General features: G+C 36.4%; 1 protein-coding gene across 9 annotated transcripts in view; it reads right to left on the bottom strand.

Moving 5' to 3' along the window:
* Positions 1-26,348, bottom strand: part of FAM13A (family with sequence similarity 13 member A) — a 384,547-nt gene that overhangs the window by 239,178 nt on the left and 119,021 nt on the right. For 8 of the 9 annotated variants that reach the window (XM_024928670.4, XM_063603571.1, XM_063603572.1 and 5 more), the window contains one exon: positions 25,931-26,108. The exons of the other annotated variant lie outside the window; for it this stretch is intronic. In XM_024928670.4, coding sequence (XP_024784438.2) covers positions 25,931-26,108 — 178 coding nt within the window. The remainder of the gene's footprint in view (positions 1-25,930; positions 26,109-26,348) is intronic. 9 annotated transcript variants of the gene reach the window in all.

The following is a 26,348-nucleotide window of genomic DNA, read 5'->3' on the forward strand; positions in this document are numbered from 1 at the left end:
AACAGGCAAGACTAAGGCAAGACCTTGCCTAATATGATAAATGGTACAATTTGAGCAGTTGTAGCATTCCTGTTACAGACAATGAGCATTAGGCCATTCCTCACCAAGTGGAAGAAACAGTGCCTTTCACTGAGAGAGAGACATGGAAAGGAAAGGCATCTGCTGATTACTCATGAACTATATAAGGTGATCCAAAGTAGACTCTGGGTTTGTTGCTGTGCAGACAGCACTCCCAACTCTAGGATGGTCCTCTATCAACAAGAACACAGCAGACTTCTCTCAATTAAACAAAATGTTCTTCTTTACATTACAAAGGTCAGACATTGGGACAGAATGGAAAGCAAGTATCAATCCACTTAAAATGTCATGAAGGAAGAAAAAAATGTTCAAATCACAAATTTTGTGATTTAAATACTGAATACCTAAAACACTGAAAAGAAACCTGAAAACAGGCAAAACTATCTTATATGAAGTTTTTTTAAGTTAAAAAAAACAAGATGAAATTTGCCATCTTAATAATTTTTAAGTGTAGAGTTCAGTAGTCTTATTTATATCCACATCGTTGTACGACAGATCTCCAGAACATTTTCATCTTGCAAACTTAAACTCCATATCCATTAAACATATCTCCTTTTTCCACTCCCCCTAGCCCCTGGTAACCACCATTCTACCGTTTCTGTGAATCTGACTACTTTAGATACTTCATATAAGTGGAGTCATACAGTATTTGTCTTTTTGTGACTAGCTTAGTTCACTGAGCATAACGTCGTCAAGGTTCATCCATGCTGTAGTATGTGACAGGATTTCCTTTTTGAGGCTGAATAATACTCTCTTGGGTGTATATACTACATTTGTTTACCCATTCATCCATCCATGGACACTTGGATTATTACCATCTCTTGGCTATTGTAATGCAGCTATGAACACAGGTGTGCAAATCTCTCTTTGAGACCCTTCTTTCAACTCTTTTGGATATATTTACCCAGAAGTGGATCATGTGGTAGTTCTATTTTTAATTTTTGGAGGAATGAGGTGAAGACATATTATGTAGTTTTTGACCACTAATGTGATTTTTGAAACTGGACTCCTATTTATTAAATTCTAATTAGTTAGAAAAACAGTATAATATAGATTAATTATGGGTGATTGCTTTTCCCAAAATAAATAAACATTAGACCCTTGTGAGCTACATCCCTCCCTCCTTTTCCCAGAGTATTAGAAATAAAACTGATCCTTCATATTCACTCATTCCTTCTTTGAACAAACATGCACTGAGAGCCTCCTATATGGCAGGGACTATGTGCTAGGCATTGGCACCAAAAAAACTAAACTAAATTGAAGTTTCACCTGTCCTCTCTTACCTTTGACCTTTTTCCTGCTATAGTCAAATAAGTAAAGCATTAGCAGAACCATGGTTAATCCTTTTTGCCTGGAGGTTGGATTATCCTAAATATGCCCAACAGAAAGCTATTTTATTTTTTTCATTTCATTTATTACCTACTTTCTTATTAATTAAGTCTAGGATGTAGGTTCAACTAAAGTTGAATCCCTGGCAGTCAGTTACAATGGTCATTATTTTTAGACCTGAGAATAGTCCATAGAATAGTTCTATTCTATGTTAAGAGGAATCACATTAATAGCCTCTTCCAATGAACTACCAAAATAAGTTCATAAAATTAAATCAGAAATGTTATATCGAATTAAATGTCACTAGCTTAGCTCATGCAAAATGAAACACTCCAGTCACTAAACTAGAATGGAGACATTTAACCTCCTAGAAAATTGTTATCCTTTCTCTTCAGTATTCTTGAACTTGATACCTGGTCTCAATATTCTCTAACCCAGGCTCTGCTATGTTTTGCAATTATAGTATAGATGTAAAGAATTCAGGCTCTGAGTCTTCTCTCTAGGTTCAAATCTTGGCTCTTTACTAGCTGCATGCATTGTGAAAGTTACTTAGCTCACATGGTCTATTTCTTCATTTATAAATGTGAAATAATAGTACTTAACTTCTAGGGTTGTTATTAGGATGAAATAAGATAGTACATGTAATTTCTTTAGAACAGTACCTGACATAACAATAAACACTGTTACCTGTGATTATTATAATGATTATTTATTTGTATAGTGTTTCTGTGTGTTTTCCTCCACAAGCTCACTGAGAGCAGGCAGTACGTCTCTCTGATTTATCTACTATACATTTGGTGCACAGTATGGTGAGAATAACTGAACTGCTGATTAAAGTCTGATTAAAGAGTCAGTGAATGAATAATCTCATTTCCCTACACAATCTTATTTAATTTTTTAAATGAGAGCTTTCCCATGACAATCATTATTTTATATGTGATCATCTGCAGTCTAGATAAAATACACCAAATTCGTTTATGAGCACGTTTATTGGTAAGTTCCTTGTGGAACATTTTAACTCTTGTAGTGGGTAGCTGCAAATATATTTAGGGTCTTCATATTTATCTTAATTTATAATGTGAGCCCATTGTGGGATGCGGCTTAAGGAGAGTAGCCTTATCTTTGCTCATCATAGAAATGAGAGGGAATTCCATGTGCCTTACAACACAGAAAAGATGCCCGGCAAGAGCAATGGGAAGAAAACTCAGTGGGTCAAGCACTGTACCATCATAATTAGAAAAACAAATAAACCAAACTTTAATCAGCAGTTCAGTTATTCCCACTGTGGGCAGGAGGTTGGTAATGGGGACAGAGAGGAAGGGAAATTCTTTTGGAGATGAAATCAGTTGATACTTGTTTATTACCAGGAGTTCCGTGCTTGTTTTTCCGGGTATCACGTCTCTTAAACAGTGCCTAGTGCTGCCATGTGGAGGACACTGGCTGAGTGAGAGAGGCTGTGGTGGTAGTGTGTGTGTGTTTACTTTCCACAATTACAGTCCACAGTCATACTGACTTTTCCTGTTTATCCCTTTCCACAGAAGACCTGCCATAATTTGCAGAGTCTAGCAAGTAGTTAGAAAGGTTTGTTGACTAAATGTGGAAGACTGGTAAGCCTCTGGGTACAATGGCCAAGAAGAGAAGATAAAAAGAACTATTTGCGTTATCTCTGATACAAAGCACCCGCCTCAGGGACTTGAATATCCTAGTTATTAAAACTGCATTCAACTCTTGGCCACATCACCTACTTGCAAACAAAGGTCATCATCTGATTAAGAAATACTTTTCCTCCTGTTTGCTCAGAACACACCTTCTAAAGTTTCAATTTTGCAACACTTATGTTCTAAACAATTAGGGATAAAAGTAGAGGCCAAACAACCATTGTTTTCCAACACAGCAAGTACAAAAATATAGAATCAGTAGCAAGGTAAAATTGACTCTGAAAAAAGCTTTCAAATTCTTTCTTCGCTATGACCTAGAATCAGGAGGGGATACAGTAATTACTTACTCTACAATGATTTTGTTTTCAGTTTAGAGTACTTGGCAATTGTTCATAATCTTTTTTTCTGCCCTATATGCCCCAGAGGATATACACTGTTCTTTCTTAATAACAAGGGAATCATAGACAATAATTTCCAAAAGTGTTTTGGACGTTTCTATTCCATTAATCCCCTTTTCTCCCACCCCACTTTCTTCCATATTTTTTACTTCATGTTCCTGCCCTGTTCTCCATATCCAGCAAAATAGGTATTTAAACAAAATAGACAGAAGAGCTTAAATCATTGCCTGAATTTTTTTTAAAGGGCAGAGTGGCATTGATTTTGCCTCCACATTCATTCTCAAACTATTATTTATTTTTCAACAGAAATGCCTATAACGCTGTTAGGGATTTTGGGGTCACATAAAGGAATACAACCAGCTTCTTCTATCAAAGGAGATATATTTTAACTAAGGGGGTATGAAATATTTGTAAGGAAATTAAATACTAATGTCATCAATTTAAAAGATGTTCCAAAGAGGTCATATCATTGAATGCTATTAAGTCTTTAGTGACAGTATTAACTAACATTAGAAGACACATAATTTCCACCTCAGATTATCAAATCAAATCAATTTCTCAAAAATCTCACAAAAAAACAAAATCTCACAAGTCACCACTAAAGAACTTACTCATGTAAGCAAATACCATGTTTCCCCAAAACCTATGGAAATAAAAAATTTAAAAGAAAAAGACAAGACTCCAGGATAATTTTCATAATTTCTGTGTTAAATATACGAAGCTGGGATCAGAAAAGTGACTTGTCCAGGCAGCACAGATTTTCAGTGGCAAAGATGGGACTGAAGTCCAGGATCTTGATTGTTTGCCAATACAGGATGAAGAGCTCATGTGTAGAAATGATCAGGAGAGGCTTCCTAGGTGATGAATGCCAGCAACTTGGCTCTAAAAGATGGCTACCAGATAAACTCATAGACAGGTTCAGGTAGAAGGTCAGGATGGGAAAATAAGGGCACCCTGATTGGAAGAAACATGTGAACAATGCATATAAGTGAATTTCCTATCATTTTCCAAAACCACATATCTATTCTATTTCTGGAACATGCCAAGCTTATCCTCATCTTTGAACTTTTGCACCGAACATTTCCTCTACCTGGAAACAAAACAAAAGGTAACACTTACTGAGTATATACTATGTACAGGTACTTTACATGTTTTAATTCATTTAATCCTCCAGTCTTTATCATGTGGGCACCATTATTTTGCTTATTACTTTACTTATTACAGAGGAGGAAACAAACTCAGAAAGGCTGAGAAAACTGTCCTAGGGCATAGAGATAGTGAATGCCAGAGCCTGGACTGGAATCCAGTCAGTCTAGTGCTGAAGCCTATGCTCTGAAGTGTTTTCTAGCCTGCTCACATTTCGGCTCTCTGTAGGGCTGACTTCTTCTACTTTAGATCTCAGCGTCGATATCAGTTCTACAAAAAGACAATCTCTGGATTCCCAACCAAAACTGGTCACCCAGCCTCTTGCTATCACATCACCCTATTTCAGTCATAAAACAGTGCTGGTCATAGAGAAGGCACTCAATAAATATCTGCTGAATGTATGAGGATTATGAAAAGCTTATTACAGTTACTAGAATTTTAGCACTAGACAGTCCCCTTGAAAAAATATATTTCATCTTCCTTGTTTACATCTGAGAAAACCTGGATGAAAAGACATAAAACTTAAATGAGTAACTTCCAAAATCTACCTCAGCCCCCAGATTTTCCTCTAATATAATATAATTACAGTTGCCCATCTTTAGATTCTTATGGATGGCTCCTGGAAAATAGTAGAGGAGATGAGGCTATACAAGCACCAAATCATTAAAGGCTTTGAATGCCATGGAAAAGAAAATATCACTAAATAAAGGTCTTGGAAGCAAGAGAGAGATGATCTGAGAGAGAGAGATATATATATATGATACATAATAATCAGATATATATCAGATATATAGATACACTATATATATTTGATAGATATGATATATTTGATATATCTATATAATACATATCTGATATATCTATATTTTAGCCTTAATTTCCAAAATTAAGTATTATATAGACTGATCTTCAATTAGAAAGAAATTAAAATTTAACAAAAAGTTAAGTAAACAACTATATATTTGGAATAAAACACACCGCTAAATAACGTAGAGGTTAAAGAAGAAGTCATAATTGAAATTTTAAAAAATTTCAGATCTCAGTGATAATGAAACAAGAGATAGCAAACTCTGTGGGACAGATGGCTTAATACGTTAGAAAATGAACCAAAAAATAAACCCAAAGAGAGGGATAATAAAAATGAGATGAAATTAATGACTTGGAAATAATAACACAGTAGGAAAAAATGATCAAAGCCATAAGTTAGTTCTTTGAAAAAGCACAAAAGTTGGCCGGGTGCAGTGGCTCACGCCTGTAATCCCAGCACTTCGGGAGGCCGAGGCGGGTGGATCATGAAGTCAGGAGATTGAGACCATCCTGGCTAACATGGTGAAACCCCGTCTCTACTAAAAATACAAAAAATTAGCCGGGCGTGGTGGCGGGCGCCTGTAGGCAGGAGAAGCTGAGGCAGGAGAATGGCATGAGGCAGGAGAATGGCATGAAACCGAGAGGCGGAGCTTGCAGAGAGCCGAGATCGCGCCACTGCACTCCAGCCTGGGCGACAGAGTGAGACTCTGCCTCAAAAAGAGAAAAAGAAAAGGCACAAAAGTCATCAAAGGGAAAATTTAGTTAATAGAAGGCTACCTTGTATTAGGGCTTAGTAACTGTCTTTTGGATAACAACAAATGAACAAACTGTCTTCTCTCAAGTGATGCTTTTCGTTTTCATTCAAGCATGTATTTGGCAGTCTTCATAGACTTTTAGGTATATTTTTATTATTTACTTTTTAGAATTATTAAAATAATGAACTGTTCTGCAAGACTGGGACTTTTTAAAAATGGCTCTGGGACCCTTTCTTTGCTAAATACATGAATTTTAAATATTTTTCAAGTTGGGGTCTCACTCTGTCACCCAGGCTAGCATGCAGTGGCATGATCATGGCTCATTGCAGCCTTGAACTCCTTGGCTCAAGAGAACCTCCTGCCTCAGCCTCCCAAGTAGCTGGGACTATAAGAACACACCACCACACCCAGCTTTGTTTTATTCTTTACTTTTAAGAGACAGAGTCTCACTGTGTTGCCCAATCTGGTCTCAAGCAATCCTGGCCTCAAGCAATCCTCCCACCAGCCTTCTGAGTTGCTGAGATTACAGGCATGAGCCACCGCTCCTGGAACACTTCTACTATTTTTAATATCAAATTACTGCAAGGAAAAGGAAACTAGTTGAAACTCTAACATAATGAGAATATAAAGAAAACTTTAATTTACACATATCAAATTTAGAAGACCAGACTGCTGCCACAGTTCAAAACTTTTCTACATCTCCTTCAAGAACAATAATCCTATTTCTTTGCTGCTTGTATCATTTGTGTCATTCATGTCATTTATACGTGAGCATACATAAACACATATATACATAATTAAATATATTGTTACTATTATTATTTTGAATAAACTGTTATCCATTAGATAAGAAAAATATTTTTTTTACCCTAACTCATTCCTTCTGATGCTCTTCCTTTCTTTATGTAGATCCAAGTTTCTGACTTACACCATTTTCCTTCTCCCTAAGAATTTTTAACATTTCTTGCAAAGCAGGTCTACTGTCAACAAATTCCCTCAATTTTTGTTTGTCTGAAAAAGTTTCTGCTTCTCCTTCACTTTTTTTTTTTTTTTTTTTTTTTGAGACACAGTCTTGCTCTGCTGCTCAGGCTGGATTGCAGTGGTGCGATCTCGCCTCACTGCAACCTCTACCTCCCAGGTTCAAGCAATTCTCCTGCCTCAGCCTCCTGAGTAGCTGAGACTACAGGTGCGTGCCACCATGCCTGGCTACTTTTGGTATTTTAGTAGAGACAGGGTATCACCATGTTGGCCAGGCTGGTCTCAAACTCCTGACCTCAAGTGACCCACCCACTTTGGCCTCCCAAAGTGCTAGGATTACAGGTGTGAGCCACTGCACCCAGCCCCTCCTTCACTTTTTTTGGGGGGGGAGGACAGAGTCTCACTCTGTTGCCTAGGCTGGAGTGCAGTGGTGTGATCTTGGCTCACTGCAGCCTCTGCCTCCCAGTTCAAGAGATTCTTGTGCCTTAGTCTCCCAAGTAGCTGGGACTACAGGTGTGCACCACCACACCTGGCTAATTTTTGTATTTTTTGGTAGAAATGGGGTTTCACAACATCAGCCAGCATGGTCTCGAACTCCTGACTTCAGGTGATCCACCTGCCTCGACCTCCCAAAGTACTGGGATTACAGGCGTGAGCCACTGTGCCTGGCCTCCTTCACTTTTGGGTATAATTTTATAGGGTACAACGTTCTACTTTAAGGATTGTCTCTCAACACTTTAAATATTTTATCCACACTCTTCTTGCATGCATGGTTTCAGAGAAGTCAGATGTAGAGCTTACCTCTTTGCTCCTCTATAGGTAAAGTGTTTTATTCTTCTGGCTTCTTTCAGAACTTTTGATCTTCTGCAGTTTGAAATGACAAGCCTAGGCATAATTTTTTTTTTTTTTTTGGTCATTTATCTTGCTTGGTATTCTCTGAGCTTATTGGATCTCTGGTTTAGTGAATGGAAATTCTCAGTCATTATTGTTTCAAATATTTCTTCTGTTCCTTTCTCTATTTCTTCTACTTCTGGGATTCTAATTATGTGTATGTTATACCTTTTACAATTATATCACAGTAATTGGATATTCTATTCCATGTTTTTCAGTATTTTTTCTCTTCACTTTTCAGTTTTGGAGGTTTCTATTGAAATGCCCTCAAGCTCAGAAATTCTTTCCTCAGCCATGACCAGCCTATTAATGAGCCCTTTAAATGCATTCTTCATTTCTGTTTCAGTGATTTTGATTTCTAGCATTGCTTTTGGTTCTTTCTTAGAATTTCCACCTCTCTGCTTACAATCCCTTCTGTTCTTGCATTCTGTCTACTTTATCCATTAGGGCCCTTATCCTATTAATTGTTTTAAATCATAGTGCGATAATTCCAACATCCCTGCCTTATCCAAGTCTGATTTTGATGCTTGCTCTGCCACTTTAACCTATGTTTTTGTTTCTTTTAGTCTGCTTTGTGATTTTTTTCATGATGGCTGGACATGATGTACTGGGTAAAGGGAACTGCTGTAAATTGCCCTTTAATAATGTGATGTCAAGGTACTAGGAGAGGGGAAGAGTTCTACAGCCCCATGATTAGGTCTGTCTTTTAGTGAGCCTGTGCCCCTCAACTGTAAACTTCACAAGTGATTCTCAGTTTTTCCTACCCATACATGGGACAGGATGACTGGATGGGGCTGGAATTGGGTATTTTCCTTCCCCTAGGTCAGTTAGGCCCTGAGAAATCCCTGGCAGGTTAGGCTCTGGTTAAATAGCTTTCCTCGAAGGCAACCCTTTAAGAGCAAAATGCTCTAGTATATTTCAAATTGGTTCCTTTTCTCCTCCCCATGTCAGAAGCATGAAGGGATTTTTCTCCAGTATTCATTGTGAGAATCGGGTAGAGTTTCAGGAGGCAAAACTCCCAAAATTATGGAGTTCTCCAGATGACTCAGTGGCCCTAGAGTTAACTGACAGACTTATCCACCGGGAGCTTCCAGCAATTTGTCAATTACAGTTCAGGTTGTTCTACCCTTCCTTGCTGGTTTCCACTGGGGCAAATAGTGATTCTCTGTATCTGCCTGTCTGTCTGACCAATTTTGGGGCACTTGTTTTTCCTGTGAACCTCAACACTCTTCCAAATCTAAGAAGTGTTGTTGATTTTTCAGTTTGTTCAGCTTTTTACTTGTTGTTAGGAACGAGTGGTGATTCCAAGCTCCTTAAATGCTAGACCAGGAACCAAAAGTCACCTGATTTATTTTTTAATTTTTAATTTTTTTGAGACAGACTCTCGCTCTGTCGCCCAGGCTGGAGTGCAATGGCGTGATCTCGGCTCACTGCAACCTCCGCCTCCTGGGTTCATGCAATTCTCTGCCTCAGCCTCCCGAGTAGCTGGGATTACAGGCACCCGCCACCATGACTGGCTAATTTTATATTTTAAACATAATGCAGTGTGGATTTGGATTTGGGTTGGTGAGACCAAAGAGGGGAAACTAGTTAAGAAGTTATCAAAGAGGGGAAACTAGTTAAGAAGTTATCAAAACCAGAAGAAAGAGATGAAGAGAGCTTGGGGTCTGCGGAATGCACTAAAATGGGGAGAGTTCAGAGTTAGGTAAGTTTGAATGAAATACAAGCTAGTTCTCGGGCATAGACATTCATAGTTAGCACAGTTAGCATCTCTATTATTAACACCACTGCAGCACTTATCACAACTGTAATTCAGTAATTACATAAGGAGCCTTCTTCCCCAAAGGCATGAACCATGTTGTTTGGCTGACATCTGGGATACTGCCTGCTGGCATACAGTATGTACTCAAAAAATATTTGGTAATTTAATACATTTACCAAATAAGTAAATTAATGATAAAACTTGTAGAAAAATAAAATCATATAAAAATCTAAATGCTCAAAAGAAATTCACATATCACCTAGTAGAAAATAGAGGGTTAGAAAAATTGTGTGACTTTCTTAAAGTCACAAAGCTGATTCGTAACAGAGGGCAGAGCAGAATCCTGTTTCCCCAAGACTGAATCTCCACAGTAACCTCGTCGGAGAAAATAAAAGATAGCTGTGCAAGTAGAAGGTAGACACAGGGTTGAGATAATAATTCTGGAGATTATTACATAAGTGCACACACATACTCCCACATATAATGTTGGGAATAAAAATTTGCCACTGAATTCTGTGAATACCTAATAAACATGCCTCAATATATTTATTTTTGTGTGTATATACCTAAATTTTCTACTTGTCATCACTGAATGATGCTGCAAGGAGTTTAAAGGGTCAATAGCCATTTTCAAGATTACTCTTGAATAAGACATATAGTACTAATTTTCATTTTGAAGTCTTATAGACAGCAACCAAACTGCATTACTAAAATAATTTTGCATTCACTTGAATTTTCTTTTAGAAGCATGGAAAATGAGAAACAAAGAATTGCCAAAATCCAAATTTGCTTTTTCTCTGCAAAGAGTATTCATTTTAAATGCTTTCTTCCATTTTTAAAATTTGTACTTAACAACGGACTCTGTGCACACATGGGCCACATCAAGGCAAATGATACAATGAAGGTCATTAATTCCACAAATAACCCGTGATGAGTGAGATAAAGTATGGTACAGTAAATAACATCTGTAGTATTATCTTGAAAAAATGTGTGCTCTAAAGGACAAAACACCAGTCCAGGAGTCAGAAGACATTTTATTCTTAGTCTTGCCATAACTAGTTATATAATTTGTGGCCAATCATTGGCACCCACCCACCAGCCATTTTATAGAGCCTTAGGTCATCCTTTGTTAAATAAAATGTACTGCGCTGCTCTCTTCCCAAGACAGATATAAGGAGTAAGTAAGATCGTGAATGTAGAAGTCCTCTGAAACCATGTTTGAAAGAAAACATGCGGTTTCATTTTTAAAAATAGTATTAGCAGAGTAGTGTTGATGAGTTTTGGCTGAGCCTTTCTCTTTAATGAATAACTGGCTGACTTAAAGGATCTTGAATTTACGATAAACTATGTATCTCTCCTGATGACCATTAACTGCCAAGCAGATGTTATTGCTTAATCACTGCATTCTCACAGATAATGATGGACTCAAGGGATTATTTTTACAAGAATAAGAAACCTTTGACTCTGGCCTCATCAGCAACGTTCAACAACTAAGGCTGGTTATTCACTAGAGAGATGCAGTAGTCCTCTATGATCTGCAGGAGATATGTTCCAAGAACCTGAATACAGGATGAAACTGTGAATAGTATCAAACTCTATATATTGTATATTTCTTCCTATACAGTCATGTGCCACATGACATTTTGTCAACAACAAACCAAATATATGAGGGTGGTTCCATAAGTTTATAATGAAACTGAAAAATTAGTATTGCCGGCTGATGTCACAGCCATCAAAATGTCATAGAGCAATTATTTTGTTATAAATTTAGTGTAGCCTAAGTGTACAGTGTTTATAAAGTTTACAGTAGTGTACAGGAATGTCCCAGGCCTTAATATTTACTCACCACTCACTCACTGACTCACATAGAGCAATTTCCAGTCCTACAAGTTCCATTCAGGGTAAGTGCCCTACACAGGTGTACAATTTTTTATCTTTTATAGTGTATCTTTATTGTACCTTTTCTTTGTTTAGATATGGTTAGATATACAAATGCTCACCATTGTATTACAACTGCCTATAGCATTCAGTACAGTAACATGGTGTACAGCTGTGTAGCCTAGGAGCAATAGTCTATACCATATAGCTTAGGTGTGTAGTAGACTATACCATCTACATTTGTGTAAGCACACTCTATGATATTCACACAATGACAAAATCAGCTAACAATGATGCATTTCTCGGAACATATCCCTGTTGTTAAGAGATATGTCACGTAAATATGTATCTATAATAAAGTTGAATTTATAAATGAGGTACAGTAAGAGGTTAACAACAATAACTAATAGTAAAATAGAACAATTACAACAATATGCCATCATGACTACTCTTGCATTTGGGGTGATTAAGTTAAAAAAGGGTTACTTGAACACAAGCCCTGAAATACCACACCAGTCCATCTAATAACCAAGATGCCTACTAAGTAACGAACAGGTAGGTAGCACATACAGAGTGGATACGATGTGCAAAGAGATGAAGCCATAGAAAGTGAAACTGCAAATAAAGGGATACCACTGTCTATTCCAGAGAAGAGTTCACATATTCTAAAAACTCTGCATCACCCTGGTGAGGTAAAACACCTGCAAATCACTTACTTCATTCACCGTTTCTCTTATCAGCACTAACTTAAAATTTACTGACTGGAGATTACTAGGAAAAAAAAATCACTGCTCCCTTGTAATATAACACAGTACATTATTATTTCATATAGAAATTCAAATTACAATGCATATTTTCCAAAACAATTGATTGCTAATCCACATATATTACAATCAAGCAATTAGCTTGCGGAGTAATCATTTGTAGATCTAAGGTTATTCTACTATCTCCTTTTCAGTGCGACCAAGGTCAAAAAGTATCCTTTCTAATTACTTTTTGTTTTGAAAACTAAGACTTGAAGCATAATTACTAACACTAATAGCTGCGTAATAAAGTTTGCTCCATCCTTCCTCACACAGAATATCTGGAGGAAGACTATATATGGAGCATATAAAGTTATAAAACATCATGAGTTCCAGAAAAAAATAACTGAACATCTAGAGGATAATGTATAATGTCATCTCCAATCAGTAATATTTAATTTTTTACGTGATACAAACTCATGTTCTCACCTGAACCCAAGGAATAATAGACTTCACATTACTCTAAGACTGTATTATATAAAACTACAGTATTTGGACATTTTGAACCAGAAAAATAGCAGTTTTACATGGTTCAATCTAATACCTATAACTACCTCACCAAGAGACAACGATAACATAGAAATCCTTGTGCACCAGTTTGGGCTTTTTCTCTCTAAAAAGTAAGGATTACTTTCTTGCCTAGTTCTCAGTTTTAACTAAAACAGATCAAGAAGTGTTACAAGTTCTATTTTAACTCTGTAATCCTAAATAATACTTTCTACACTTCAGTTTTTTAATCTATAAAAGTCTGAAAGTAACAGCTATGTTTATGGATTTACCATGAGGAATAGATAACTAAAGATACACTTTTTTATACCAACAGAACTTAATAAGTACAAGTCTGTCATCTTCTATACAAAAATTCCTGGCTGTAAGTAAAAGAAAAAAAAATGCTGTAAACTAAAGGATTTGAATGACACAGGAAATACGTATAACCTAATGTTGTGTTTAAAAAGCACAATTAAGGCTGGGTGCGGTGGCTCAGGCCTGTAATCCCAGCTCTTTGGGAGGCCGAGGCGGGCAGATCACAAGGTCAGGAGATCCAGACCATCCTGGCTAACACGGTGAAACCCCGTCTCTACTAAAAACACAAAAAATTAGCTGGGCGTGGTGGTGGGCGCCTGTAGTCCCAGCTGCTGGGGAGGCTGACGCAGGAGAATGGCGTAAACCCGGGAGGCGGAGCTTGCAGTGAGCCGAGATCCGGCCACTGCACTCCAGCCTGGGCGACAGGGCGAGACTCCGTCTCAAAAAAAAAAGATAACATCAAACCCAAGCAACACAAATTGATATAAAGAATTAACAAAATCTTTAAACTTCTTATGGCGACAATTAAAAAGCTTCAAAAATAAATCATAAGCTCAGAGAAATATTTTCAACTTTCAAAAATAAATCATAAGCTCAGAGAAATATTTCCAATACACAACAATACATTAATAGTTGTATTAAGAAAAGGAACTCCTACAAATCAGTCATAAAAAAGACGAGCACCAGCTTAGGAAAACTCAAGGAAGAGAGTGAAAAGCAATGTACAAAAGAACTACATGGAAAAATACGCTTTTAAACATGTTAACCTTACAGTAATTAAATAAGCAAAAATGTCAAAAGAAACAATTTCATTTATTATATTGGCAAATATTAAAAAGAATAATATGAGTACTAGAGAAAGTATGGGAAAGGAGACACATTCACGTATTGCTGCTCACAGCATGAACTGGTGTGACCTTTCTAGAGCACAAATTTGATGATACGCATACCCTTTAACCAGCAAGTTTAATTCTAAAAGTACATCCAACAAAAATAATTAAGTAAGTGTGAAAAATGTATGTTCAAGAATAGTTCCTGCAATGCTGTTTATAAGGGAAACAGTTATTAAGTGGTGATTAAGAGCTTGGAGCTGAGGAGCCAGGCCTTCTGGATTCAGAATCCTGACTCTAACCTCTTACTAGTCATGTGACCTTATGCAAGTTAAACTTTCTGTGCTGCAAGTTTCCTCACGTGAAGAGATAATAATAGTACTTGCCTCATAGGGTTTTGAGGATAAAATGAAGAAATAGATACAAAGCATCTATAACATTACCAGGAACCTAGTAAGAACTCAATAAATATTGCCTATTATTATTATTGCCAAGAAAAAAAACTAATTGGCCAGGCATGGTGGCTCACCCCTGTAATCCCAGCATTTTTGGAGGCCGAGGCAGCAGATCATGAGGTCAGGAGTTCAAGACCAGCCTGACCAACATGGTGAAACCCCGTCTCTACTAAAAATACAAAAATTAGCCAGGCGTGGTGGCACGTGTCTGTAATCCTAGCTACTTGGGAGGCTGAGGCAGAAGAATCGCTTGAACCTGGGAGGTGGAAGTTGCAGTGAGTGGAAATCATGCCACTGCACTCCAGCCTGGGTGACTCCAACTCAAAAAACCAAAAAGTAATTAATTTTTCTAATTGCATTCTAAATGCAATTTATAAAATGGCTTAAATAAATTGTATTGCTCAAAAGATCAGAATGCTATGCTGTTGTTAAAAATGATGATGTAGAATTACATGTATAAGCATGAGACATGCCATGATAAACAATAGTAAGTTTTTAAATAAAGGTTATAAAGTAGTATTAATTTATTATCCCATCTTTAGTCATGTGAGCATGCAGAGAAAACAAGATGAAGGCACATAAGCTGACATGTGGGGATTAAGTCTGGTTTATAAACTGACGTGTGAACAGGGATTAAGTCTGGTTAGTGGAATAATGGATGTTTTTTATTTTTATCTTTATACTGTGGGGGGTTTTGTTTGAAAACATTTTGTTTGGCCATGATCATATGTTACTTTTGTAATAAAAACAAATGTATAAACATTTTGAAAAGAAATGGTAAGTAGTAAGCCAATTATCACAGTTACAAGTGGCAGTAGGATTGCCAGCACAGAACTACAGGCAATGAAGTAGGTGCTACATAGGGCTGGTGCAGATTTAGGCAGAGAAAGGCCAAACTTTCCAATCACCCATTCTTTAATATTCCAAAATCATATTTATAGAGAATATCAATAACAAATATAATTATGCTAAAAATTAAGGGAAAAATTTGCATTTTATAAACAGACAACAGGTTATAAATATATAAATATGTGATCCTAGGGCTTGGGCTTGATTTTTAAAAATTTCAACTATTTATACTTTTCAATCCAAATTACCAGTTTCTAAAAGTAACTTTTGGGTTACAAACCAAATATAGCTGCTTAACAGCAGTTAGCAGATAAAATGACAGCAACATTATAATATCTGGCTATACATCATGTTCGTGTCTACAAATTTAGCTGATATCATTTAATATTTAATGGTGTAAATATTATACCAGTAAATTAAACTCTAACTTATTGTGTTGTTTTTCTGCAAGATTTGAAGACCAATAGCAGTTTTAAACTTTTTTGGTGCTGCCACTAAGAAAAAATGTAACATCTTGGATAGAAGACTAAGTGGAAGGGCTTATCATTCAAAATATGAAACTGATTTATCTTTGAAAGTTTCAGGAATACCTACAGAATTACTTTTTATCTTATTGGTTAGTACTGAAACACTTGTTTCAAGGAATAGAATTAATTTACCTATCTATAGACGAAAGGCACAAGACGCAGAGATATGAAGCAAAATTTGACCAAAATGACTTACTCATCAGTAGCAATAGCAAATTTAATTATTAGAAATTAAAGACATACATGTTATCAAATTGTACAAACTAAGTGTGCACAATGAGTTTAATGCAAAGTGCCAAGAATACTAACAGACAAACAAAAAACCCAGAACCAAAAGCCGAGGCTTTGGTCCATTCATCAATATCACTTAATCAGATTTTTAAATACACTCTAAACAATGGCAAATAAAAAATATTTAGGTATTTCTAATATAATGAATCTCATGCATACCCAATGTTATCCTTAAATATTCTTAAAGTATAAAATCTCTCACCTAATCTTAAGAAAATAGATTTTCCTAATGTATTAGAACTGTCTGCTACATCACTAGGTACACAGTGCCTTAGAGCAGATCCTCAAGAAACCCAAAGAAAACAAGGCAATGATGAGGATGTTGGTGTATTATTTTGACAGCAGGGATACCAGGCAGGGTGGGTGAGAAAAGGAGGCAAGCAGGGATACGAAATAATGTAAAGTATGCATAGCTCTTTCACAAAGAACTACAAAGACACATAACAGTTTGCTCGACAGATGCTTTGCTTGGCAGTCTGGAATTCCCCAGATAAGCTGCAAGGAGAAGCCATGGGATGAAGAAATGTGTTCCATGGGAAGAACAAAAAAAGTCCATGTTTCTTCCTGACTCTTATTTAACTGTTCTAGATTTCCAGGTTGCCATATCCCATGCCTCTGATACCCTATCAGGAATTAAGATCCGAGTCTAGGGTTCAAAAGTGATGGCAGAAGCCAGAAACTCTGAGCAGGTGGCTTGTTGACCCAGCTATAAGGCAGAAGCCAAGGAGAAGAATCTAGCATTCCCAAGGCAGGAGAAAGGTCCAAGCCTGGTGGAAGCAGATTGGTCTGAGAGGCGGGTAGAGCCAAGGCAATCTGAGGAGGTCAGAAGGTGTCTGATACAAGTACTAAGTTGAAGAAGTTGGCTTGTGTTGAGAAATTTTACTGGGTAAGAACATTTTCTATTCCATTAAATATTAACAAGCATACTCAATACTGTAAGAAGCTTGTTCTAAGTGAGAACTATGACAACTGAGGTTAAGAGCAATGTCATGTCTTCCATCTCATGTTTCTAAAGAGCCCAGTTCATTAACTAGTACGATGGGCAGAGCCCATAAAACCTGATCTTTCCCTTAATGCAATTTTAAATGTATTTAATTAAATGCACATGGATTCCAACTCTGCCAATTGCTTACAATGTATGAGGACTTTCTCTTACAGTCTCACTTAAATTTCAAAGCAAACTCTGTGGGTCCTGTTTTACAAAAATTTAACAGGAAAATAATGCAGGCCAAATCTACCTGCATTAGTAGAATAAGGACTACTAATGGGCAGAATAAGAACTAGACTAACTTCCTTTAATACGTCATGCTATCCAAACCACTGAAAATCCAATACTCATTTTAATAACTATCAAAACTTACAGAAGCAATTCCTGCTAATTTCTAAGAATGATAAAGTATTCAGAGGACTTTTATTTGTCTTAGAAACTGGGATATTGGGGATTTCCTTAGAAAAATCATATACAACATATATAGCTCACAGTCCAAGGTTTAATGAATTTTTAAAAGAAAATATTTATGTAGTGACTCTGTGAGGTGATGCCCAGGTGTCTCCTTCATGCCAGAAGTATTCATTATCCACCCAATCTCACTCAAAGTGTTGCCTGCTTATGGCTCATGGCTAAGTCCTTCTTCTGAGACTACACAATGTCCCTGGCACAGCTCACCTCCAGTGATTGATAGAAACGGGGTAAGGAGACTAAACCCTTTGATTCAACTAGGGATTTATCTGAAAGGTCATCCCATCTTCTCAGCTCCCCTGGGACTGAGTGAATCCTGTGTTACAACTTGATGGCAGTTCAACTTCTGCCTAATCCTACCTTCCTCTGTTCCTTATAGGTATAAGGAAAGAATGGTTCCAAAAAGTACTACCCAATAAAACTTCTGCTTGAAAACTTAGTCTCAGAGTTATACCTTGGATAACCCAACCTATTATATCAAGTGGTAAAATAATAGTGAAAATGAGGAGACAAAGTAATACTGAGAGGAAAATTAGAGTTTTAAGTGTGATTATGATGGATAAAAGAGACTAAAAATAAACAAAATAAGTATTCAACAAGGAAAAATAAAACCTGAGCACCTAATAGGAAAATGGCAAAAGATACAAACAGGTATATGAGGAAAAAGACAGATGGCCCTTAAACACAAGTAAAAATGTTTAGTTTCATTTATAAGAAAACACATGCAAATTAAAACTATATTGGTATTAGCAATGAGCAATCTGAAAATAAAACTGAGAAAACAATTACATCTAGAATAGCATCTAAAAGAAAAAGATACTTGAGAATAGATTTAACAAAATAATTGCAAAACTTGTACCCTGAAAACCATAAAACATTATTGAAACAAATTAAAGACCTAAGTAAATGGAAAAATATTTCATGCTCACATATTGGGAGATTTAATTTTGCTAAAATGGCAATAGAGTCCTCTCCAAATTGGTCTCCAGATTCAACAGAACATCCTATCAAAATATTGACTAACTTTTTTGTAGAAATTTGCAAACTGATCCTAAAATTTGTATAGAAATACAATGAACCCAGACTAGCCAAAATAATTCTGAAAAGAAGAACAAACTTGGAGTATTGAAACTTCATGATTTTAAAACTCATTAAAAAGCTATAGAATTATCAAAATACTGTGGTACTGACATAAGACTAAATATACAGATCAATGGAATAGAGTTCAGATATAAGCCCCAATAATTGTGGTCAACTTATTTTTGACAAGAGTGCTGAGATAATTCAATGGGGAAAAACAATCTTCAACAAATGATGCTGGGACAACTGGACAGCCACATGCAGAGGAATGAAGTTAGACTCCTTTATACCATTCACAAAAGTTAACTCCAAAATAGCTCCATAGACCTAAACATAACAGTCATAACTATAAAACTCTTAGAAGATGAATAAATCTTCATGATCTTAGTTAGCCAAAACTTTCTCAGGTACAACACAAAAAGCATAAGAGACAAAAGAAAAAACAGATACATTGCACTCCATCAAAAATAAAAACCTCTGCGCTTAAAAGGACATGATCAAGAAAATGAAAAGGCAACTTATAGAATAGAAGAAAATATTTACAAGTCCTGTACCTGATAAGGAATTTATATGCAAAGTATATAAACAACTCTTATAACTCAACAATAAAGACAAATAAATCAACTTAAAAATAGGCAGAAGATCTGAATAAACATTTCTCCAAAAATATACAAATGGCCAATAAGCACATGAAAATGTTCAATGTCATTAGTAATCAGGGAAATGCAAATCAAAACCAAAATGAAATAGTGTTTCATACCCACAGGAATGGAATAAAAAAGATATTAACAAGGATGTAGAGAAATTGGTTCGCCCATACATTGCTGATGGGAATGTACATGGCCATGTGTCTTTCTCTTCATATATTTTTGTCTTTTGCCATTTTCCTATTAGGTCCTCGGGTTTTATTTTTCTTTGAATATTTATTTTATATTAGTCTCTTTTTGCATGATAAGCACATCCCATTGCTGATGGGAATATATGAGGGAACAAATGCATGAGGGAATGTAAAATGGTGCAGCCACTTCAGTAAACATTTTGGTAGTTCCTCAAAATTTTAAACAGTTACCATGAGACCCAACAATTCTACTCCTAGTTATATACCCAAGAGAAATGAACACATAATTCTACACATGACATGTACCCAAATGTTCACAGCAGCATCATTCGAAATAGCCAGAAACTAGAAGTAACACAAATACCCATCAACTAATGAGTTGATAAACACATCAACTGGTATGTCTCTACACTGAAATATTATTCTGCCATAAAAGGAATGATGTACTGACACATGCTACAAAATGGATGAGGCTTGAAAACATTTTGCTAAGTGAAAGAGTCCAGTCAGAAAAGAACACATATTGTATGATTACATTTATATGAAATGTCCAGAATAGGCAACTCTCTAGACACAGAAAGTAGATGAGTGGTTGCCTAGAGCCAGGTTGTTGTGGGGAGTGATTGGGAAGAAATGGGAAGTGACTGCTAACAGTACAGCATTTCTTTTGGGGGTGATGAAAATATTCTAAAAGTGACTGTGGTGATGGTTACAGAATTCTGTATCTATTCAAAACCAACAAATTATATACTTCACATGGCAAATTGTACGGTATATAAACGGTGTCTCAATAAAACTCTTAAAACTTAAAAAATCCACACTGGGATATCACATCTGACCTATCAGACTGGCAAGACTTCAAAATTTTTGCGAAATCCTCTTGGCAAGACTGAAAAATGGACACTCTTGCATGCTGCTAACAGACATGTAACACTGACTCATCCTCTGTGGAGGGGAATTAGGGCTATCTAATGATATAGAGGCATTTGTTCTTTGACCCAAAAATCTCATATTTAGGAATTAATCTTGGTGATACATATGCACAAGTTTATTTGATGTGGGATCATATCTAACAGTAAAAGATGGGAAACAAACGACCATCAGAAAAGTACCATTGACTAAAACTTACTTTGTCCAAGCAATGAAGTAACACACAAGCACAAAAAAGAATAAAAAAAAAAAACTGTTGGAATGATCTCTAAGATTTGCAGATAAAAAGCAAAGTGAAGAACAGTGTAAGGAACACATAGAAATAAGAATGCACACATATAGACATCACATAATACACAAAATGTAACTACATATACACACTTATTTTTACCAAAAGAAACATTGAAGGATAAGCCAGAAACTAATAAAAATGTTTTCCAAAGACACCAAGAGGTTGAACAGTATAGAAAGAATAATGATAAAAGGGAAACTTCTGAGTAAACCTCTTTCTCTTTACATAATTTTCACTTTTTTTTTTTTTTTTTTTGAGATTGAGTCTCACCCTATCTCCCAGGCTGGAGTGCAGTGGCACAATATCAGCTTACTGCAACCTCCACCTCCCGGGTTCAAGTGACTCTCATGCCTCAGCCTCTCAAGTAGCTGTGATTACAGGCACCTGCCACCACACCTGGCTAATTTTTGTATTTTTAGTAGAGATGTGGTTTCACCATGTTGGCCAGGCTGGTCTTGAACTCCTGACCTCAAGTGATCCGCCTGCCTCAGCCTCCCAAAGTGGTGGGATTACAGGCATGAGCCACCGCGCCCAACCAATTTTCACTTTTAAGCCACGTAAATGTTATAAAAATTTAAACAAAATTACATTGAAAAGGAAAAGAAGCTCTGCATTCTAAAATTGGAAATGGATTGAAACAAGTCAACTCAACCATATGCCAAATGGCGAAAACAACCACCCTTTACTTTGAATGCATTCTCTTAGCCAGATATACGACAATACGGACTGCCCGGATGTCTTAAACATTACTCAGTGGTTTCCCTGATGTTGTGACACTTTATTTATATCTATACATAAAATACACATTTTATATATGTTGTGGAGGAAAGCAAATAAATATTCTTATTTTTTAGGAAGCAAGATTTTCACTGTCAGAGTATAGAGTTACAAATATGAAATCAAAGTTGTTAAGAAAGAATATTATAATGTTAAAATTAAACTCAAAATATCAATATAAATCCATTATTTCTTCCATTCAGTCATTCCATCATTCAAGTATTCATTTCTTTCTTTATTTCCTTGCTCTAGAAGTCATTAAGACCTAGATGCAAATAACTTAGCACCCAGATCTTGGCTTCTAAATATAATTCTTCTATAAAAGAAACCAAAGCCCCTTGGAGAAATGGTTAATTCCATCCTGAGACATCATCTTTAGCTGAAAAGGTAGGAAATACTATTACAGGGTTTTGTCAAAAGGACACAGTTGCCAGCCTAAAGGGACTCCTACAACTGCCAAATTTGGGATAATTTGAGCACAGGAAAATTTAATGTTGTTCATTCCCCACTGACAAGGGAAAGCTCTTCTTTATAGAAGAATATCACTAAAAGAAAAAGAAAAAAAAATACTAGTAGAGTTTAAAAATCAACATTCTACAACCCAAAAAGAAAAAACTGAATCAGACTAGGATTTTCAATAGACAATCAAACTGATAGTGAATAGGGAAGAATACACATTTGCATGATGCCCAAGTAGTTACCTAATGAATTACTTGCTAACTGCAAAGGGAATGCCACAGCCTTACAATACAGAGATTTGAAAGTGGTGACTTTAACTAACAAAGCAAACTAAGCATCAATAAGTGTGAGACAACTTAACATTACATGGCTTCTAATGGGATGCAACATTAAGGATACAATATCACTGATAAGGTATTCTGGCCAAAAAGCTTAATCTGAGGCCGGGCGCGGTGGCTCACGCCTGTAATCCCAGCACTTTGGGAGGCCGAGTCGGGCGGATCACGAGGTCAGGAGATCGAGACTATGGTGAAACCCCGCCTCTACTAAAAATACAAAAAATTAGCCAGGCGTGGTGGCGGGCGCCTGTAGTCCCAGCTACTCCTGAGGCTGAGGCAGGAGAATGGTGTGAACCCGGGAGGCGGAGCTTGCAGTGAGCCAAGATCGCGCCACTGCACTCCAGCCTGGGTGACAGTGAGACTCCTCTCAAAAAAAAAAACAAAAAAAAACAAAAAAAAACAAAACTTAATCTGAATATAACTTGACTTATATATGACTTATAGATTATAGTAGATTCAGAGGACAGAAAAATGACTTAACCACACAAGAAAATCATCAGACAAATCAACACTGTACAATATTCCACAGGATGATGTCTGTTTTCTTAAAAACTCAATGTGGATGCATCAGGAAAAACAGCTAATGTATACTGTGCTTAACACCTAGGTGTTGCAGCAAACCACCATGGCACATGTCTACCTATGTAACGAACTTGCACATCCTGCACATGTATCCAGGAACTTAACATTAAATTAAATTAAATTTTTTTCAAAAGTCAATGTGGTTGAAAAAAAAAGTTGTGGTTAAATACAAACAAAACAACAGTGTGGGCACCCCTGCACATGGGTGTGCACACATGGAAGGACTGTTCTTTATTAAGACATACTAAAGAGGCCTAACAACCAAGTAGAATGGATGAACCATTTGATCGTCTTCTGAGAAAAATAAATTGTGACAAATTGGGATACTTGAATGGACTCTCCAAATGATATGATGGAATTGTCCATTTTCTTAGGCATAATAAGTATATTATGGTTATGTAGCAAAAATTCCTCATTTTTAAGGATGCATTATTAAGTATTTAACAGTGAAATAGCTGAGGTCTGCAACTTAGTTTCAAATGGTTCAACAAAAAATACATATTTACATATATACAGACATAAAATGCATTTGTTTTATCTAGTTAATGAGAAAATGTATAATCATTATGCTCCTTCAAATTGTATGACTGAAATTTTTCATATTATGAAAACAGGAGAAAAGCTTGAAAAAACCAGTTAAGTTCTAGTAAATTGATAAATATGAAAATAGGAGTTAATGAAACAGAAAAATTTTAAGGCAAATTTATTCAATAAAGTTAAAAATGGATCATTTGAGAATAATAATAAATAGACAAAAAGCTTGGCTACTCTGGCCAAGATAAATAGTGAGAAGACAAAATTAACATTAGAAAAGAGAAAGAAGATGTAGCAACAGACAGTAACATTTAAAAATCTGAATGAATTATTGTATAACGTTGTACCACATACATTTCAAAAGCTACATGAGGGTCGGGCCTGTAATACCAGCACTTTGGGAGGCGGAGGCGGGAGGATCACTCGAGGTCAGGAGTTCGAGACCAGCCTGGCCAACATGGTGAAACCCCGTCTCTACTAAAAACCCCAAAATTAGCCGGGCATGATGGTGGGCGCCTATAATCCCAGCTACTCAAGAGACTGAGGCAGGAGAATCGCATGAACCCAGGAGGCAGAGGTTTCAATGAGCCGAGATCTCACCACTGCACTCCGACCTGGGTGACAGAGCCAGACTCTGTCTCAAAACAAACAAACAAACAAAAAGCTACATTAAACGACTGATCTATTAGGTAAATGGAATTTGTCAAGAATACTAAAACTAGCTAAGCATTAGTTTAAAAACCTGAGTTGGCCAGGCACAGTGGCTCATGCCCATAATCCCAGCACTTAGGGAGGTCGCGGCAGGTGGATGGCTTGAGCCCAGGAGTTTGAGACCAGCCTGGGCAACATGGTGAAACCCCGTCTCTACAAAAAATACAAAAATTAATTGGGCATGATGGCATGTGCCTGCAGTCCCAGCTACTCAGGAGGCTGAAGTGGGAGGATTGCTTGAGCCCGGAGGGTGGAGGTTGCAGTGAGCCGAGATTATACCACTGCACTCTAGCCTGGGTAACAAAGTGAGACTGTCTTAAAAAGAACAAAACAGGTTAAATTGGTATATTTTATTTTATGTATATTGTACAACAATAGAAAAACTGTAAAACCATACTAATTAGAACCTATAATAAATACTCATTACTTATTGATATTCTGACTGACTACCTGGAGCAGATTACCAGAAATTCCAGATCAAGCCCAATTTCTAAGTTAGTAATGAGGTATGGATCTGTGTTTAATGCTTACTAAATAAGCATTCTATTTACAAATTCATTTTTACCTGTTCTAGAATCTAGGTTTCAGAATTATTCAACAGTTTTCTACTTACACCTTTCTCACATGTAAGTCACCAAACAAAGGTTTACTGGGCAGAACAAATATAAGAAAAAATATAGACTTTTTACTATCACGGAGCTTCTGAATAAGACAAAAAATTAGTGGATCCTGCATCTGAGATATTTATTCACGAGACCCTAACATATCCTATGAAATGCCATTATTTAAAAGTTAACACCTTTAGAATTACAATCAGGATAGTTATTACAGTAGAACTTCTACCCAAATTAGGCTGTGAATGACCTGGAACCCTGTAGTCACTAGGATCTAAGCCAGAATCTATATTTAGACAGTCATTCTGAAGACTGTAATATTACTAGTTCTGGGCAGCTGAATAAGCCTGTATATTAATGAAGTGGAGAAGTAGATATGCTATTAAAAAAAAAGTTGCTGAGTTTCTGAGAGCTTTTGGAGTGTAAATGTTCTCTCTCTCTTAACTAGAAGAATGTATTTGATATCAGAGGTGATTAATAGGAGAGTTAAAAGCAAAGTCCCTGGATTGCAGGATCACATTTCACGTATCAAAAATTAAAGAGCTTTATGGAATAAGAAGGAGAATAAAATATTAAGCTTTACAAAAGTTCCTGTGGCTAGCAACAAAGAATCTACTAAAATAGACTGGTTTATTTCCAGTAAATGAAGCTGAGGTTATATTTTTCTGATACTGGCATAGTCTGTTCATAATTTTCCATCTATTGGCAATAATTTGAACTTTATTACTATTTAAAAAATTATTCACTATGTCATACTCCTTCTCTTTCTGCTAATCAACATTCTGATTACAGATTTTTTTAAATGCCCCTTTTAATTAAAATATAACTTATTTCCAGGTTTTTAAATAAGGCTATTTGATTTATTGCAAATTATAGTTTTGTAAAAAGGGCATAGCCACCTTCTTCAAATTGGGATGAAAAACAAGGCTAACATGCCCAAGAACAAGATACAACTTCTCCAAAATAAGCTGGCTGAATTTTCAGACTGAAATATGCTTCTACATCCCAGTAATTTCAGACAGTAGTAAACACAAAGGGGGACATGATGATATTAACAGTAAAACTCCACTAACTTACTGAAAGCAATTTGGCCCAAATACAGTGGCGAGATTGTGAACATTCATGCGATTCTGCACATGATGCTTGGCTACTTTTGTCAAGAACTGGCAAAGGTACTTGAGGAGGCAGTAGTGGGTGTCTGGCAGCTCTTTTATTAAGTCTCTTAAGCTACTCTCCTGAACATCATTTCTGCCATCTGGAAAAAAAAAGAATAAAAATGTTCTAAGGTATATTTCACAGTAACAACAACAAAAGCACATAGGTGTAATACATTCTAACATTTTATTCAGAAAAAAACTCTTGAGAGACTGAGATAGGCCTTGTGTATTTGACTTTATGTTAAAGAATTACTAACTTATTGTAGTCCCAGCTACTCAGGAGGCTGAGGCAGGAGAATGGCATGAACCCGGGAGGCGGAGCTCGCAGTGAGCCGAGA

Source organism: Pan paniscus, chromosome 3 (assembly GCF_029289425.2).
Source record: "Pan paniscus chromosome 3, NHGRI_mPanPan1-v2.0_pri, whole genome shotgun sequence".
NCBI lineage: Eukaryota > Metazoa > Chordata > Mammalia > Primates > Hominidae > Pan > Pan paniscus.